Source organism: Tauraco erythrolophus, chromosome 4 (assembly GCF_009769465.1).
Source record: "Tauraco erythrolophus isolate bTauEry1 chromosome 4, bTauEry1.pri, whole genome shotgun sequence".
NCBI lineage: Eukaryota > Metazoa > Chordata > Aves > Musophagiformes > Musophagidae > Tauraco > Tauraco erythrolophus.
In genome coordinates, this window is record NC_141468.1 from 79,514,987 (window position 1) to 79,534,174 (window position 19,188).

At 41.3% G+C, this 19,188-nt stretch overlaps 1 protein-coding gene across 1 annotated transcript; it reads left to right on the forward strand.

Moving 5' to 3' along the window:
- The first annotated feature begins 217 nt into the window (after positions 1 to 217).
- CMAS (cytidine monophosphate N-acetylneuraminic acid synthetase) lies at positions 218 to 11,401 on the forward strand. The gene is made up of 8 exons (XM_086610769.1): positions 218 to 390; positions 3,236 to 3,378; positions 3,588 to 3,743; positions 6,324 to 6,457; positions 7,765 to 7,859; positions 8,605 to 8,776; positions 10,256 to 10,406; positions 11,169 to 11,401. The coding sequence occupies exons 1-8, from the start codon at positions 230 to 232 to the stop codon at positions 11,399 to 11,401; spliced, it is 1,245 nt and encodes a 414-aa protein (XP_086466895.1). The 5' UTR covers positions 218 to 229.
- The last annotated feature ends 7,787 nt before the right edge of the window (positions 11,402 to 19,188 follow it).

The window sequence follows — 19,188 nt, forward strand, 5'->3', positions numbered from 1 at the left end:
CATGACAGCCCCTTCCCCTCAGCCTCAGCCCCGCCCTCCGCCATGCCACCTCCCCTCCTCCGTCACGCCCCCGTCACGCCCCCCTCTCGCCCCGCGTGCCCGCCCCCTCTCTGCACGCAGGCGCAGTAGGGAAGAGGACTACACTTCCCAGCATGCACCCTTCCGGGCGCGTGGCAGTGAGCGGCTGGGGCGCGGCAGGCGCGCGGGGCGCCGAGGAGCGGAGCGCGGCATGGAGGCGGGCGCGGGGCGGCCGCGCGCCCACCTGGCCGCGCTGGTGCTGGCGCGCGGCGGCAGCAAGGGCATCCCGCTGAAGAACATCAAGCTGCTGGCGGGGGTGCCGCTCATCGGCTGGGTGCTGCGCGCCGCCGCCGACGCCGGAGTCTTCCACAGGTGCGCATGCGCCTTCGCCCCTTTTCCCCCCCTGTTCCAGTCCCTGCGTATCCCGCCGCCGAGGTGCGGAGCCCGCGGGGCGGCGAGGGCGAGGCGGGGGGGTCGCAGTGGGCGCGGGAAGGGGTGGAGGAAGCGGCTCCTGCCCGCAGCAGGCTGCCGGGGCAGCCCTCCCTCCCCAGGTGGCTTCTCCCAGGCAGGCTCCGAGGCTTGGCGCCGAGTCCCGGTACAGTGGAGCGGCTGGGCTCCCCCGGGGCTCGCTGCAGGTGCTGCTTCGTGTTGGTGGGCGAGGCGGGTGTGTAGCGGGGGATCCTCGCAGCAGGCGGGGGGTGCAGGTAACGTGGCGCCGGGTGAAGCATCAGGCGGGGCAGGGCGCACCCACTCACCCTCAGCGGGAAGGGAGAGCCGACCTGACGGCCGTCAGCTTCGCTCTCCCTTCCCGCTGAGGGTGAGCTGCGAAGGAATGAAGGAACCAAAGTCTTACAACACCGTAGTTTGAAATCGAAGTTGTTCAGATGCCTGGTTGAGAGCTGCTAGTTGACAACGTTTGCCAGTAAGCACTGATGTTTTTAGTTTATTGAGATGGCTGCATTAAGGGAAACTGCTAGAGTGTAGCTAATATCCTATGAATCACAGGATAACTGGTCCCACCCGCTGTGCAAAGCTGGGCTGGTTAGGGTCGCACAGGGTCGCGTGAGGCTGGGCTTTGGCATCTCCAAGGATGGAGACCCCAGAGTCGTTCCAGGGATCAATAGCCTTCATGGTTGAAAAATTGTTTTGCTGTTATCTAATTGGCACTTCTCTTCTTGTGGTACGTGTCTGTGTCCTCTTACTGCACTCATCCAAGAGGATTCTCTTTTCTCTCTGCCAGCCCAGCAGGTACTTGAAGATGGCAATAAGGTCACCCTCTTGCCTTCGCTTCGTAAGACTGAATCGAGATGGCTCTTTCAGCATCTCCTGGAATGCATGTGCTCCCAGGCCCCAGTCGTCGTGCTGGCTCTCTGCTGGGCTTGCTCCAGTTTTTCTTTCGTGTATCAGGGAGCCCACAGCTGGACACATCATGTCAGAGGCAGCCTCATAAACATCGAGTGGAAGAACATAATTGTGTGTGCCCATATGACACAGAACAAAAGCTCTGTTTGTGGCAAAGTGCGTGAAACTTTGGTAGCAATAATTAGAGCTAGATAGAAACAGCTGTGTTTTTAGTGTTTGGAATATGGGCATTACAAATTCCTTTTTTCTGCCAGAACAAACCTGAGAATTTTCTACACGCATACTGATAAACTTAAAACCAGTGCGCAGTTAGGATGCATTTGGTATGTAGCATACCTAGGTGCAGGTTCCCAGTACAAACCTACTGCACTGTGTTCAGAGCAGGGGCTTGATGTAGTCAAGTAGAAATGTAGCCCAGCTAGATTCAGAGCTGGAAGTAAGTACAAGCCTTCTGTATCTCACAGGTGCTGTACCATTATTTATTGTGGAAAATCTTCTTTACTGTATCTGAAAAGTAGAGGAAGCATTGCTGACTTGGCTTTATTTTTAATAAAGAAGCAGTCAAAATTGTTTCTGACCTAGATTACTCATAATTACTTAATGTATGTGAATCCATGTTGCTTAATGACCTGTGATGGATATGGTGGTTTGAGTCACCTCCTCATTTTCTGTTTGACATCTGAATTTGCCCAATAGGAAGTCAATTAAGGTTGCATAACCTAACTTTGAGGTGTAACAGGTGCATGAGATGGAAGTGTGCGAGGTTTTCTAGTCAACTTTGAAACAGCTGTGCTGACAGGGTACATAGAATCGTTTAGTTTGGATTCCAGAGACCTTGAAGATCATCGAGTCCAACAACACAACTCTGTTAGTTGAATGGGGAGCGTGCATTTAAGCTAACCAGCCTGAAGCAATGTATGGAAAATACCTCTTCTGCATTTGTTCACATGGGTGTGACTTGACGTTGCTGTCACTGTCATACATATTTTTGTTCTGATAATCCCTTGATGTCTTTGGGTGAAAAAACTGAAGTAAAGCTCCCTTTGCTATGTACAATACATTGAGAATGCCAGAGTTGCTGAGAGAAGAAAGATTGTTTTTCATAGTTTTTGTTTTCGTATCTCACATGTTTTTTCTTGTCACAGTGATGACTGCAGTGGCATCACAGTGTTCAGCCAGTGTTTATCATCACATAATGCTCAGACTTAGCCCTTCCTTTGGTAAATGTTTATTATCCCTGAACAATCACAATCTTGCTTTACCAGTATTGGAGGTTTTATGTGCCAAATCATATGTCATTGTAACTTGAACAGCTCTTTCTCTGGGATTGTATGAAGCCTAACACGTTTTAAACCACTTGCAGATTAAGCTAATCTTATAATTTATATAATCTTATAACTGTGTGGCAGTTTTGTTTCTTGTCAGCCTTGTTTCTGAACTCTTGAATGATTTTGAATGCCTCATTCAGCCCATTCACAATTCATTGATCTGTTAGCATGCCCAACAAATTGTGGCATGCTGACACTGGATTTTTCTGTAACACTTCTGAATTTTATGTTGTTTAAGCTTCCTACATGGAAGGTAGATCAGACACCCTACAGTATTAGACTGAAGTGCAATCCAAGCTTGAGATTTTACAATCTAGTGAATGTGTATGTTTTATCTCTATTGTTAAAAGTTGCTTGTTGGACTGACAGGGATAGTTTTACGAACACAAATGTAAGAACTAGTTCCTTTCCTTGCAAGGTGTAGTACCTACATAAACCAGGATCTGGTTCAGATTAGATTATGGCAGGCAAGCCAACAATATTGGGATTTGTTCTATATGTTCATTTCTTTCACTGTCTGCCAACAGTATATGGGTTTCTACAGACCATGATGAAATTGAGAAGGTTGCAAAGCAGTTTGGTGCTCAAGTTCATCGCAGAAGCCCCGAAGTGTCTCAAGACTCCTCAACTTCTCTGGAAGCTATCAGAGAGTTTCTTAATCATCATCATGGTAAATCAGTAATGAAATATTCTGATCTTTTGTGTTGTAGCCCCAGAGGGATGATGTACTGATTATGTAGAAAAATTAGTAAAGCCTTTAGTAAATAAAAGCTAGATAGATTCTCCTTTTTTTGTGACATTGACTCGCACCACACTGCAGTTGTGTGTATTAATAATATTTATTATTTCATAAATGTTTGTTTGTTTGTTTTTCTTTAGAGGTTGATATTGTAGGAAATATTCAAGCAACCTCTCCCTGTTTACATCCCAGTGATCTTATAAAAGTGGCAGATCTGATCCAGAAGGAGGGGTTTGATTCTGTCTTCTCTGTTGTGAGACGGCATCAATTTAGATGGAGCGAGGTAAAAAAAGGAGGTAATATTTAGCTGTTTCTGGTTGCAGTTTTACTGAATCAAATGTTTTTTTTTTCATACCCATGGTATTTACGTTAAGAATTGATGTCAGAGGCAGGGTTTGAGTTCTTGGAGAGGTGTGAGATGGCTCAGTAATTCCTTTTAAGTAGTGCTGTTTTGATATTAACTGATGATTGCTCAGCCTTTTTGTAATTGTTTTGTAGAGTTCTAAGGTATTGAAAATTAAAATGTTATTAACTTGTTTGGGCTCAAAACATAGCTCCTAAAAACTTTACATGTTAAATTCTGCTTGGTGGATGTTTACATGTATATAGACACAACACTGAGGTCCTGCCTTAACTAGGAAGGTGTTTGTTCTCACTATGCAGTAGCTAACAAATGGCAAGTAATGTGAGGTAAAGTCTTCGTGAAGATGGGATGGCAAACTCTTAGCCTGGAGACTTTGGGTTTGTTTCAGCCTGCTAATTTGTCTGCCAGCTTAAGTCAAATTGCAAACTGCCTTTGAGTCATGAGGACTGAACTCATTAATTAGCTCATACAGAAGAATATGACTCTTTTTCCCAGAGAAAAATATGCCTCTCAGCTACAGTTTCCAAGATGACTAAAGACTGATCTCATAACTTACAAATAAAGATTGTACGTTGTTGTAGCTATAGAAGTACCTTTTGTCCTTGTAGAAAGAACTGTTCTGCACGTTGCCTATGTTGTTTTTTGTTTTGGTGATTAAAGTAGAAATGCTTGCTTCTTTTTCTAAAGTAGTTAGTTCAGATACTGTCATGTCTTTAGTATTTTAAAAGTGAACGTGTTACTCAGACATTACAATTATTCTGTTGAGATATATAATTGCATCAGATGAAAAATCTTTTTATGAGTTTACAAAGCACTATGCTGTAAAAGAGCATGCGAAATAAATGAGGCTTGGTATTAGAGATAAGTTGGAATGAAAGTTAGGCCTTTATTTAGAATAAACAGTCAACTTGAACACATCGTTACTCATAAGAGGAGAAATAACGTGACAAAGTTTGTTCGTAAGTTATAAGAGGAGTATCAAAATTGTGGATGGCAGTTTAGGATTCTGTGGATTGCACTCCAGGCAACCGAGTGGAAGTCTGCTTCACATCTTGAGATGCTGGAATGGACATCTGGGAAAGACTAAATCTCCGTGGGATGTGCCGTGTGGCTTTCTGAAGTGATCGTGTGCCACCTACTCTCTATAGGTAGATTGTTAAAATAAAAAAGCTCAAGGCCTACCTAAAAGAGCAAATAATTCTCTAGTATAAAATGACATCTAAAGTCTTTAATGTGGCAAGAGATAAAGCATCGTTCAGTCGCCAGGAGCATGTGCGAGGAGAACAAGGAGCACGTTGTGCAAACGTTAGCAGCTTAAGGCTAAAAGCAAATAGCCGTTCAGGAGTGTGGTGTTTCAGGTGACAGTGGTTTGCAAGAGTGTTATACAGTTTAATATTGTACTTTTTTTTTTTTTTCTTTCTTTTTCCCCCAGATGGCTTTAAAGTACTGATTGTGTTAAAGTAATTTTATATCTTTTCCTGTGTATTTCTGTTGTTCCTTCTTCAGTAAGGTTTAATATTGATGAACACTGTGTCTCTCTGACTGGGAATATTTAATTCATTGAGCACAAAGCTCTAGTGTGTTTATGAAATACAAGATGTGTATGTATACTAAAGCCTCAGGATGTTTTGGGTGTTTGAGAATGCCCTCTAACCTTTCCATGGTTACTAGATCATGAGACCTGGTGAATTTTAGCTGGTTTGTGCACATGAATTTGGGTGGTGTAAGGACAGAAGTCTCTGGTCAGTGTTAGTTAGCACTACTGGCATTGATAGCTGTGGGATCTTATGGGATCATGTTTGTTCAAAGACACTTGTTTATTTGTGGACACTGATTAAACCACTTCTGAAAAGCTAATATAATGTGTATATGTGTTTTGAGGAAGTGCCACGATGTTTTCTCAGGCAAAATTTCTTCTCGTATATCTTTTTTTCACTTTCCAAATTTCAGGTTGATCCTCGCAGCTCTTGGAGTTCATTTAGGGTATTCCTGGTTGTAGATCTAGGTAGTTGAATGGATTTTTTTTTTTTGTATTTACCCTCACTGTGAGTTAAACCTCTTACTATTGTGTACTAGGACATAGAGTACAGAAAGAGTTATTCTTCTTTCACATTGGCAAGGACGGTCTAGAAGAACGTCCCTCCTGCTCCTTGCAGTAACCAGTTTTGGAGCTGATGACCTCTCAGGTGGTTTGGGTTTTGATTTTGGTGGTTTGGTTTTTTTTGTAGTTTGGTTGATTTGTTTGTTTGTTTTTGGTTTAAGTTGGAATGAAAAATTTCCTTTTCCTCTGCTAGAAATGCAGGGCAGTCCTTCAGGTAGTTATCCAGAGTTCTAAGAAAAAGCAAGCGATTCAGTGATTCTTTACAAAGTTAAGCAACGAGAGGCAATAACGAAAGATGTTGGTGACCGAGTAGTGTCCTTAATTTTTCAACAGAAAGCTATTTAAAGAAAGTTAAGTGACTCTGAACAGGGATTCTGGAAAACTGATTTTGTTGTTTTTATCTGTTAACAGAAAACAAAATGACAGAGCCTCAAAACTTGAATCCGGCAAAACGATACCGGAGGCAAGATTGGCCTGGGGAGCTGTATGAAAATGGCTCATTTTATTTTGCCAAGAGACATTTGATTGAGAAAGGCTACTTGCAGGTTAGTGCGTCTGTTTTTCATGCTCTTTAAAATAATGTATCTTTTACACTTTTGTTATAGAGGGTTCTGAATTCAATAATGTATTTCTGTTTCTGATGCAGTCAGTAAGAAGTAGCAGCACTTTGACCTCAGGACAGCTTGCTTATTATTTGTAACTTAACAGGGCTGACTGTAGCTCGGGCAGTTCCAGTAACAGCATCCTCCCCGGCAAACAGATTTATACAAATAATATTGAGCAGCATACAGCTAACAGCTGTAAGCCTAAAACAATGCAATATTGAGTTTCACATCCGTTCACCAGGATGTAAGTGCATATCTTACAATGCATTTTAGTGTTACTAAGGGTGTGAAACTGACCTTCATGCAGTGTCACAGGCTTCTCGTGTAATCTGTCAACTTGTGTTCTTGGCCAGTATTACACCAATTTTGTACTGTAACTTAAGCAGGCTTTTTCCCTTTCCTGAAGTTTGTGTCCCAGTGCAGTAATGCAGAACAAATGTATTTACTTCAGCTTTCATTTTGTTTGCCTACAAGTATAGTCTCTTAGTTTTCTCATGCAAGACAAGTTCTCCATCTTACAAATCATTTCCAGCGTTTGTCAACAGAACTGGAAAAAAGCCCAATGTAGGTATTTCCATATTTATAATGGGAATACCTTACTAGATACGTCTAGAATTACCATGTTCTTAGTTCTCTCTTTTCCAGATACCTCACTAATGCAGAGATACTAGCTTTAGGTCTCCATAGCTTGCACAGACCCATGTAGTGCCAGCTAGTGTTGTGTGGTCTTGAAAGCATTGATCTGGATAGTACAATTGTGTTGAATTCTACATTTTATGAAGGCTGGGCCGCTTACTCACTGAGGATTAGGGCTTTTAGGTTTTTTAATTATGTTAGGGTGTGGTGGATAATTTCAATTGGAAAAATAAGTCTTTGTGTAGATAACAAACAAAAAAGTAAGCATACTGTTTACTAAGTAAATGCTAAAGGTATTACTATTTTACTGTGTTAAAAGACCTAGTGAAATCAGTCTGACATAATGACTACAATGCATAACATCTTTCTTGCATGTTTTCTGTAGTTGTAAAATGAAAAAACTTGCTGACTATTGCCTATAGCAAGTTGTTTCAAATGCTTGGTTCTGTGTCACTGGCAAAAACATCATTATTGATGATGCACTTTATATATAAGCTGTTGTGACCACTGTATAACCAGATACTTGGCTTTCATTACGTGATACTAAATTTTACGGTTTTGTATTCGTATTAACCCAATCAGAAAGTTTTAATGGGTTCTATTTTATTTAGGGTGGTAAAATGGCCTACTATGAAATGCGTGCAGAGCACAGTGTGGATATTGATATAGACATTGATTGGCCTATTGCAGAGCAGAGAGTATTGAGGTAAAAGCACCTTTGTCTTTGATACCGCTCATTGTTTCAAAGTATGGTCATGTGAATTTATAATGTAAATAATCAAGATCAAAGATAATTGGACAACTTTATTTTGGGCCATCTTTTTTTCCTGTTTTTGTTGAAATCATCTGAATTACCTTTGCTATATGGTTGGTTTTGTTGTGTTTTTTTTTTTTTTAAAGTTCAGCTTAGGGAAAAGTATAAACTCCAGTATAGCATAGCAGTGTGTTAGCATCATCTCTGGCTTTTCTAGCTGAGTTGTCCAGGCTCCCATCGTCTGGACCACATTTACTGATGCACATGTCTGAGAGTGTTCATGTAGAAGGCATGAGCTGATTACATCTCGCCAGCTGCCTTTTCTTTGCAGATACTCTGCACCTCTCTAAGGAAATAATGAGTGGGAATGGAATATGTTTTCTGTGCCTTTTTCATCCTTTACTCTGATTTGGTTTTGCCCCAAATAAATGCTACAGAACATAATCTCTTATGCTAAGGAAATAAATCTCATCTTAATGTTTAAATGGACAATGTAACTCAGCTGTCTTTTGGATCATTCTGTTTTTTTCTTCGAAGAGGGAGAATATAGTTGGAGAGTGACGATGATGAGAAAAGACATGAACAAAAAAGAATTTCAAAGCTGATTCTTCTCTCTGAAGATCACAGTTGTATTTGAAATATTTGGTTTTGGAGTGTGCAAAAACTTCCATCCTAAAAAGATAACTTCTTTGTCTAGCTTTGGATATTTTGGCAAAGAGCCATTAAAAGAAGTGAAGCTATTGGTTTGCAGTATTGATGGATGCCTGACCAATGGTCGCATTTATGTGACGGAAGATCGGAAGGAAATGGTCTCCTATGATTATAGAGATGTTGTTGGTATCGATCTATTAAAGAAAAGAGGAATTCAGGTAAGTGTTATTCTGAAGTGTGAAGTTTTATGTCTGATGTAACCTGAACATTAAAAGATTCTAAAACCCTCCAGCCTATAAATTGAAGTTTCTTCAGAGTATTTGTGATCAAACAGCATAATATATTGGTTCATGGTTGGGACAAATGTTGTTCTCGGATCCCTTAGAGGAAAATAAAAGTGTTTTGAGAAAGTTCTCAATCTCATTCACAGTGGCTGTAGTATTTTTCTCTTTTTGTTCTGGAAAAACATGGGAAGACATTTTTATGGTGTTTTGCTAGCACAAATCGTATTGTTCTGTGTAGTCTAGACACTCATTAATTAGAAGTCAGCTTTACCAAGCAAGGATATGTTGTTACCCCTTGGCTGTAGAAGAGGAAGAAATACCCAGGCAGGTTAGTTGGTTCATCCTAGATCACCTGCAATTGTTGCAAAGAGGGGAAATCAAACCCAAAACACTGTTGTCTGCATAGTTGTTTTAACCATACCTTGTGTGCTTTGATAGTTTTAAGAATTCAGTGCAAATGAAAAACTCAAACAATACAGATTGTAACATGACTGCTTTCATTATTATTATTATTGCTGCTACTAAATTCTGCTGATCTGAATATTTGCTTGTATTTATGTAAAATTAGCCTTCTGGCTATTTTCTGTCTGTGCTGCTGTCTTTGGTATAGCTAGAAGAATTTTTGGGGGAGTAAGAACTAAGTACAGATTTAGGCTGCCTTCAAAGAGCCTTAACTCAGTGCTGTTGCAGACAGAGATAGGCATGGATAAGACAAAGGTAGCTATACCCCAAGTAGACTTCTCTAGATACATTTCTAGAGTCTCTATTGTAGGATTTTTTTTAACAGCTTAGACAGGACATTCACAGCTGTTGCTGCCTTGGGACAGTGAAATGGAGTAGTTGTTTTTTTCAAAACTCCCTCAGCTTCATTTTCTGTGAGGCAAAAGGGAGAGGAAGCCTGTAATCACTGTTCTGTTGCGTGTGGGAGCCCGTTTCCATACCTGCTGTACCTTGGAATATGTCATTAAAAACCTCCTGGTCTTTGTCCTGCACTTTATTTATTTCTGGTATATGTTGCTGATATACTCTTGGTTGTGCACCACTGTTGTTCATTCTGTACTTAGAGTCAGTACCAAGTATTTGTTAGTGTTTAAGAGCAATTAGGGAAGATAAGCTTGTTCGCAGGTTGGACAGAAAACTTGGAGGCACTGTGTCTGAGATTTTTTTTTAAAAAAGGGAAGACTAAAGAATGGTGTTTCACTTTCCCAAAGCAACTTCAAGACTGTAACATGGGTTTGGATGCTAATCACTACTGCTCTGAGTTTTGATTGAAGAAACCAGTTATTCAGTGTTTTTCTGGTATCTGAGAGTGCTTCTACAAGCAAAACTTCTAATGTTTTTTTTTCAATAAATCACCTTACATGTCATTTCTTTGTATGTAGAGTTTACTCTAACTTGATTTTATTTTAATAGGTTCGACTCATCTCTGAAAGAGATTGTTCAAAAACGCTGTCAGCCATGCAGCTGGGATGTATAGCAAAAGTTAGCGCAACAAATAAATTACAAGTCCTGGAGGACTGGCAAAAAGACATGGGTTTGAGCTGGAAAGAAGTCGCTTACTTAGGTCAGTTCCTTTCTTTTTGGTAGCAAAATTTCGTATAGTACAGGCAAGTACAAACTTCGTAGTGCTGCTCAGCTTCACAACGCTGAACTTAATGGGCTTGACGTGCAAATTACAGCACACAAGCTGTAATAGCAAAAAAACAAGTGCATATTTGAAGACGTGTCAGGGTGCAATCTAAATATTAAAGGCATCCACGAATCAGTGTCTAATTTGGTAACAGAAGTCTTAGCTGGTTTTATAATGAAATTTAAGAAAGTTAAATACAGGTTTAGACTGCCTTCAGAGAGCCTTATTTTTGCCTATTACACATGCATACAGTTACAGTTTCCAATTTAGAACTGATTCTAGTTTATTTCAGATGGATATTATATAGATTATATTCTGAAATGGAAACAAGAGATAGGCAGAATTAAAACTGAAAGCCACATGATTCTGTACAAAACTATATTTCAGTGGCAGCTTAAGTGCGTAGTCCTGCAAATGCTTATTCAGTTGCTCAAATAATTTTACTACTCTTAAAAGTACCATTCTCTTGCCTGAAGATTGCGTGAAGTGTGATCAGTGTTTACATGTATCACTAAGATTTTCCGAGAACTGACTCACGTCCGCAAGGTGCTGTTGAGTTGCTGAGATGAAAATTGTGGCAAGAATACAAATTAAAAAAAAAAAGAAGATTAATATGTATACAGGAAAATATTTCTCAGTTTGCTCAGTTCTTCCATCCTCTGACATTTTTGCCTGGTCTGTCATCTTTCTCGATAGGAAATGAAGAGTCTGATGTGGAGTGCCTGAAGAAAGCTGGCATGAGTGGTGTGCCTGCTGATGCTTGTGCCCTTGCTCAGAAGGCTGCTGGCTACATTTGTAAAAGCAATGGTGGCTGCGGAGCTGTCCGGGAGTTTGCAGAGCACATATTCCTGTTGTTAGAAAAAGTGAACTCTGTGAGAAAGCAAATGGGAGAAGTGAGTTCAGCTGGAAAGGAAGCGAGGGGGAAATGAAAACAGCAGGAGAGGAAATAAGCAACTAATGAAAAGAGAATAACACAGTTGGTCAATCCTACTTTTCTTCTCCTCTTCCTCTCTCAGCAAGTCTGTATCCTGAAGGATGGCTTATCTTGCCAGTTTTACATTGCAGTAGAGTTAAAAAGATGTTTCCCTCTAGTTTAAGGTCCCGATTTGATTAAGTGCTCATATTCATGGTTGTATGCTGATAATAATTATCACAGGCATGATTATTTTAAAAGCCATTTATGTGCAATGGAAGGAATGCTACAAAAGGTAGTGTCCTGTAAAACTACTCTTAATCATTACACCTGTCCTATGGGAATGATGCCTCTTTATTTCATAATCCGAATGTTTTCAGGGATCAATGATTTTGCATGACGTGAGGATTTGTAATTCAGACTTTCAAAAAAAAATTTACTGTCAGTTTTGCTCATTTTGTTTATGTTTCCTCTATCAAATGTCGATATGATGATGTAGTTGTTCACTTGCTTTTTACAGGCTTTGTCCCTAGTAAGGAAGGTTGTAGCATATGCTGGAGAGGTCAGGAGAAAAATAACTATCAAACTTCTTTCAATATCTTTAAAAGACAGCTCAGTTATTGTAAAACCAGTTAATATTAATATTAGTTAAGAAAAGCACTTAAGCATATGTTCAGTTTTAAGATTGTAAATAATTAAATGACATTTGGAATTAGGCCTCTTTATCTTTGAATCTGTTTATATTGGGTTTTGTTGAAGTGCTTAAATTAACATACTCAAATGCTTTGCCAAATATGGAGTTAAATTTCCCATTAACTTTGAGAACTTTCATTTGCAGACATTTGATTTCTTTCTCTGAAGGCTTTATTACAACCACTGGTGAGTTAAAAAAAATAAAAATCAGTGTTTGTTGTATGGAAAAGTAACTACTGTTTAAAAAAAAAAAAGCCTAGTTGTTGATTGTGGGTTTATATAAAAAAAAAGTATTCAGACTATTTTTATCATGTTAATTTAAAAGCTGGTGTATATGCGTGTTTGTATTTATGAAAAACACAATTTTTGCCATGTCTTGATTTAAAGAACAAAGTATCTGTAAAAATTTGTAGAACTGACACTAAAAATATGCATCAATTTTCAGACCTAGTATTTATCTGTAGTCGAGTTCTGCCTTGAGTTATGCTAAAAAATAAAAAATACAAAATACCTGTAGTACACAGGGAAGTGTTATTGAGGTAAATAATAATGGCTTGTCATTTTATTTTGTTTCTCTGCTAAATAGACACTCCCAATATAATATCACCTGATGTAGTGCCCTCTATTGATTAACTTTGTGTTTACTCCGTTTTACAAAGCAAAATTTTAAACTGAAATTTTTTTGCCACCTGACTGCAGTAGCAAGGTTAACAGATGAATAGTTTACTGTGCTAATCAGCTCTGAGTTATTTAAGTATTTCCTTTCAGTGAGGTGTTGGGGCTCTGTGCTGGATAAATCTCATGGACTTTGATAACAGGAGAGCCATATTTCGGACAGAACTACGGACTTTGGTATAGGTAGATGAATTATTGTAGTTCTATAGACTATGTGGTAAACTTGCAATCGTCAAGTAACTTGCTGACTTTGATTTCAAGAAGAGTTTCCTGAGAATAGATAGCTTTAAACAAGTCCACTGTGTTGAACTTGATTGCTGTTCCTTTCATGTTAGAGAGAGCAAAAATATGAGTAAGTGCAATTATAACAGAAATATGAGTTGGCAGTACTGTTTGTGGCTTACTGTTTGAATCAAGAACTCTTCTAATACTTCAGCTGCTTGCGGAATGTGCCACACATACACTGAGTCTCCACCCAAAATTTCTACATGTGTCAAAAATAAATGCAGAAATGCTTTTGTTGAGTGTTGGTAATGGGCAGAAAGAAATGGTAGCTGATATATAAATGTTTCCACTTTGACAAATTCTTGTTTAGAAGAACGTGGTATAGTCTTACATTGAGCATATAGGAAGAATATGAAGAATAAAAGAGCTCTAGAGACCATTTATAAAGTAAAGCCCCCTTGAGGCTATGGGAGATGGACAATCCGCTGCCTCAAGTGTTCAGATTTATATTGCCCACATGGCAAGGGAGAGCCTAACTATGAACTAGAGTAGCATGAGGGATGTCTTAATTACTCCTCCTGATTTTTCAGAAGATCCTCAATCATATGAAGGTTTTAGGGGTTGCAGAGGGGCAGAGATAATGAGACAATCCCTGATGGTCACCTCCAAGGGCAAAATCCCATGTCCCAGGCAAGCTTCGAAAGTTTAGCATCTTTTGGCAACGGCTGTTGTTGCAGTGCGTATCCTGGCACCATGACTGCCTTTCAGTAGAGCTGTGTGGTTCACTCAGACTAGATTTCAGTGGTCATTTTTGTTATAGTGGGCTGATTTTGGAATAATCTCTTTTGGTCATGTAAGCACTTGGGGTTTTTTTACTTTACATTGCTTAGTATATTCCAAAAAAGATAATGTGGGCTGTTTTATCATGATTTTTTTTTAAAACTGAAAAAAGTAAACTGTGTAATAATTTATAATAAGCTATTATGAAAAAATAGCTGATCACCTGAAATTTGAAATAGTTTTCTTTAGTCTTTTGGGTAGAGAATGGTTATGGAGTGGTTGATGGTGAATTTGTATACTGTAAATCATGCACTTCAAAGTTTATGTGCCAGACAAATGGATTATATCTGATGAAGGTAGACAGATTCAATGCCCAAAGTAAGCACATGCACACACAGTCAGTTACTCAAAATCTTTGTCTTGGTCTGGTCTTGGAGGCAAATCTTGAGTGTTTTGTGTATGTGGTTATACCCTCTTAAATAAACTTCGCTTGCCTGTGTTCCATATTTTCAAGTAGCTGGTTTCACAGCACTGTGTGCTTTGTGCCTGTGTTGGTGAAAACTAGGATTCATCTCTCGGTTTTCTGAGCTGTCAAAGCCAGCCCAGTATTTATATGGAAGGGTGATCTTGTAAATTAAGCAGAACGTTTCAAGAATTACTTGGCAGGATGTTCTTGGAGAGAATTCCCGTTTTGGTTAGGACTTGAGATCTCTACTAGTTTTGGCTGTTTGGTGGTTCTTGCCAGGAGAGTTGAGGAGAAAGATAGACAGTTAACATATTGTAATTACTTTTGCTAACTTTGGCACAAGGGGTAGGGGTTAGCCCTTCACCTGCTTCTGACTCCATTAATTTGTTTTTGTATGATCTTTTTCCTATTCAATATACGTTTCTCTCCAGTTCTGTGCTGTCTCCTATAGGGTGATCCACTGTGTCCTGACCTTAGTTCATTTCAAATCAGTATGAATCATATAAAACTCAGCCTTTTGAGATCAGAGAGATTTTTATAGTACTTCGTGTTTTCAAGTTCTTTTAAACCTTGAGCACACGTTAGTTAAGTAGCTTTTCCAGAGCCCATGTGGGAAGGTTGTTTTTAAAGTTATATTTTCTGTTAGTATTCTCCTAAAACACTATTTCCTGTTTCCAGAACTAACTCCAGATGAGTCTAGTTACACCCAGCAGGACTAATTATCTGAAATGTCAGCAATACAAGAGCAATGATAAGGTATGTCCAGTGGAAGAACACTATTATGCTTGAACCTATTGCATAGATGAGTTAGAAAAACTTGTCACTAATGCTCTTGTCTGAAAAATCACTGGATGATAGGTTTGTTTCTCTCTTGTTCTCAGACAGGTTTTGTTTTTTGCACATTAAAAAAGTTGTAGCACTCAAAAGGTTTATGGGAGGATAAAATCGATGATGAAAGGAAGGAATCAAGTTCAGTGTGAACAGTAGCTAAGTAAGAATTCTTCACTTTGGAAGAAGGATGACTGAGGGTGTGGTGCAGCTGGCATACTGGAGGGAAAGGATGCCATCCAGAGGGACCTTGACAGGCTGGAGAGGTGGGCCTGTGAGAACCTCATGAAGTTTAACAAGACCAAGTCCAAGGTCCTGCACCTGGGTTGGGGCAATCCCAAGCACAAGTACAGGCTGGGCAGAGAATGGATTGAGAGCAGCCCTGAGGAGAAGGACTTGGGGGTGGTGGTTGATGAGAAGCTCAACATGAGCCGGCAATGTGCGCTGGCAGCCCAGAAAGCCAACTGTATCCTGGGCTGCATCAGAAGAAGTATGGCCAGCAGGTTGAGGGAGGTGGTTCTGCCCTTTTAATCTGTTCTTGTGAGACCCCACCTGCAGTACTGCGTCCAGCTCTGGAATTCTTATCGCAGGAAAGACATGGAGCTGTTGGAAGGAGTCAGAGAAGGGCCACAAAGATGATCAGAGGGCTTGAGCACCTCTCCTCTGAAGACAGGCTGAGAGAGTTGGGTTGTTCAACCTGGAGAAGGCTCTGGGAGCCTTCCAGTGCCTAAAGGGAGCCTACAAGAAAGCTGGAGAGGGCATGTAGTGATAGGACAAGGGGTAATGGCTTTAAACTGAGAGAGGGTAGATTTACATTATATCTAAGAAGAAATTCTTCCCTCTGAGTGTGGTGAGACTCTGGAACAGGTTGCCATGAAAAGTTGTGGATGCCTCCCCCACCCGCGGAAGTTGTAGATGCCCCATCCCTGGAAGTGTTCAAGGCCAGGTTGCATGGGGCTTTGAGCAACCTGATCTAGTGGAAGATGTCCCTGCCCATGGCAGGAGGGTTGGAACTAGGTGATCTTTAAGGTCCCTTCCAACCCAAAGCATTCTATGAAGGGAGTTGTGTTAGACAGCTGTAAAACCAAGATGGACAGGGAGCCTGACCACTATCAGTGACCAAAAGCAAATGCCTGAGGAATATAAATTTGACATGTTGTATTTGACAGCACTTTCTAGTTTTCCTGTGGCCTCAAAACATTTGCAGCTCATGGATTTCCAAAGCTGGACATAGCTTACAGACATTTAATAAACCTCAGCATGCTTACAACAGCCTTTAGCTGTGTGTTCAACACATCTGACACCTGATATGGTTTCTCTGGTTCTGAACCTTGGTTTCTTCCTTGTTTCTTGTATGGGAAATACCTAAGTGCACTTTTGTCCTTATTTCACCATATATGAAATATTATTTCACCACTGATGTGGTTCATTCTAAAATGTCAATTTGTATCTCTGACACAGTGAGGAGCAGGGCATGGCATTACTATTACCAATACGAGTTAATCATCTAATCTGAAAAACTCAGTGAAAGTAGGGCAAAAGTGCACAGAGAACTGTGTCAGAGTATGATAACATCAGCTGAATTGGCACCTGTTGGTTGTAGATACTAATGGTAAATTGCTGAGGAAGTTCTTGGACAAAATGTGATTGGATGTTGGGAGAACGTTCAGGAAAATGTCACGTGCCTGTTGTGTTTGTTCACACACTTGCAGACACGTTTCTGGTCTAAATGGATATATATCTGAGCTAGTATCACCACTCATTTATTAAAGTTAAATGTGGATATAGTGTCTCCAGGGATGTAACTTTTAACTCAGGCTGTCGTTGCACAACTTCTTATTGCCTGCACAGTCCATGTAAGGGTTCGACTATGTTTATTCTCCCACCGTTTTTCCCTGGTTACATCTTGTCCACAGCAACACAATCTCAAGTTGGAAGGAGATGCACCACCAGTCACTGATCCTTCTGATCAGTGATGCCCAACTGAAGTATTGCAATTGATTAAGTAAAGCCTGGTTTAAAAAGTTTGAGAATGAGATGAAGTAATTTGAACTAGACAAATATGAAACACCCCCATTCGTTTGACTTAATGAACTTAAAGAGTTCTTCAAAATGTTTATGGTGATCTGCCTTTGGATTCATTCAATTCTATGAATGCTGCCGGATGTTCTCTTCAAGGAGCTGGAGCTACGCTTGCACCAGGCTGGAGTATGAACAGGTGTTACGGGCAGCAGTCCTGATGACTCGCGAACAAGCCCTAGTCCTGACTTGCTGCATCAGTATATCGACATCCTTGTGTCTTTGTACACTCCCACGGTAAAAAAAACTGTGGGCTGTTTGCAAGCCAGGCTGCATTTTACTTCTTGCTCTTGTATGCTTCATACACTGCCGGGTTTTTACCATCATGTCCTTGAGCACCTTGCAGCTGGTAAGAGCGAGGCTCCCCAAGTTTCTTGATTGTTTGCTTAAAGAAAGCAGACGTCTGATTTACAATGAAAGCCAAGAGATTTCAGGGGTTGTCGGGGGGAAGTTGCAGGCAGCGCTGGGCTATGTAGAGAGCAAGCAGCTGACTGGATCTGTGCCTTGCAGTGCGTCTGTACTGATGCCCCTGCTGAGAAGCCGGGGAACTCAAGTCTGGACTGCTTCAATGGTGGTGTCTGAGTTTGGATGGCACAGAGACGTATGAGTTAGCTTTATATTGCATTTCAGTCACCTGCCAGTGAAGTCCTGCTGTACCTTTCTTTTTTTCTTTTTTTTTTTAATTTTAATGTAGGTAAATCCTTAATTCAGCCAGTAGGCAATGCTGTAGACTGATGAGTTCCTCATCCTTCTTAGGTAGTTAGGCAGCTGACTGCAGTTTGAGCAGCACAGTGATGCCTACCTGGCTGTTGGGTTAGGTCCGAGTAGTTGACCAAGGTCACAAATGACAGAGAACAACAAACCGCAGTTATCCTTTGTTTTCCTGAAAGGCCTTGTAGACAGAGAAGGAAAATCTGCTTTTATTACTCCTAAGCATCAATATTTGCTTACTTGTGAATACCATCCTCTATCCCATCGTCTTGTCTCTACTGTGGCTGCTAGTAGGTTCTCAGTGGTGCGGATTGATCTTTCCCGGATACATCCTTGCAGACCCTGGCAGTCAGAAATGAAGGACTTCATACGCAGGCTGTGCATCAGGACTGTCCCTGGGTCCGCAGAGACAGACCTGCACCTCTCAAACCTGAGTCTGATACCCTTCAGGGTCGGCTTCTACTTCTGAGCCCCGCGGCATCCTGCGGAAATGAATGCCTAGTTCTTGTGCAAGGCTTTGCAGTTAAAAGGCTGCAGTCAGTAGGTGTCAGTGAAGAACAAGCGTTTCTGTTGCCTTCGGAGGCAGCGCTGCTTCCCTTTCCTGGCAGAATGCCTGGATGGCTGCAAAGCCGGCACCCGAGCGGACATGCCTCTGGTGCCGTCGGGTCGCAGGCGTTTCCGAAACGGCTGTTTCTCCGCTCAGCGTTGGCCTGGGGGAGCCAGTTGGGAAGGAGGTCAGAAGGAGACACGGCAGTGTAATTCGTGGCTTTGTGCTTTTCTGTCACTGGATTTTTCGCTGGAGCAGCTGTCGGTGCTTCCACTGGCTCCCTGTTGAGGCCGCACGGTGCTGCTGCTCCTCTCTCCTTGGCCAAGGAGAAGCCTCTTCTGCGGAGCCCAGGAGGGGCTGTGTCTCACTATGCACACCCACCGTCTTTCGCTGTTCTTTCCTGCAGTTTATCCTCTGTGGTATGCAGGACAGGGGAACAGATTTGGGAAAAGGCGAGGACTGTCTCTTGTCAAAGTTAATAGAGAAGCTGCTGCAGAATTGTCTCTTGTGGTTGCTGGTCCCTTGAAAGAGTGTGGATTGTGGTCACCTGTGAGGCTGGAACCGGTGATGGAGCAATACGGTCGCTCAGTCCTTTCTGAACATGGTCTTTCACCAATGACCTTCATGCCCATGCTCAGCCCTTTCTGTCAGGCTTGATTGCTCCTGTCCCATCCCTGACGGGTCTTTGCAGCAGGAGTGCTCTTGGTCTGTGACTGTCTTTCCCCTCTCACTGGCTGGTCATGGAGCGAGCCTCATGCAGACTCTTTCTGTTCCTCCACGCTTACTTTTTCAGCTGAGA

Bases quoted from the DNA above. Each gene is read 5' to 3' on its own strand.
- CMAS (XM_086610769.1), top strand. From the start codon at position 230: ATGGAGGCGGGCGCGGGGCGGCCGCGCGCCCACCTGGCCGCGCTGGTG. The intron at 8,777-10,255 runs GTAAGTGTTATT...TTATTTTAATAG, and splicing joins TAAAGAAAAGAGGAATTCAG to GTTCGACTCATCTCTGAAAG. The intron at 10,407-11,168 runs GTCAGTTCCTTT...CTTTCTCGATAG, and splicing joins GAAAGAAGTCGCTTACTTAG to GAAATGAAGAGTCTGATGTG.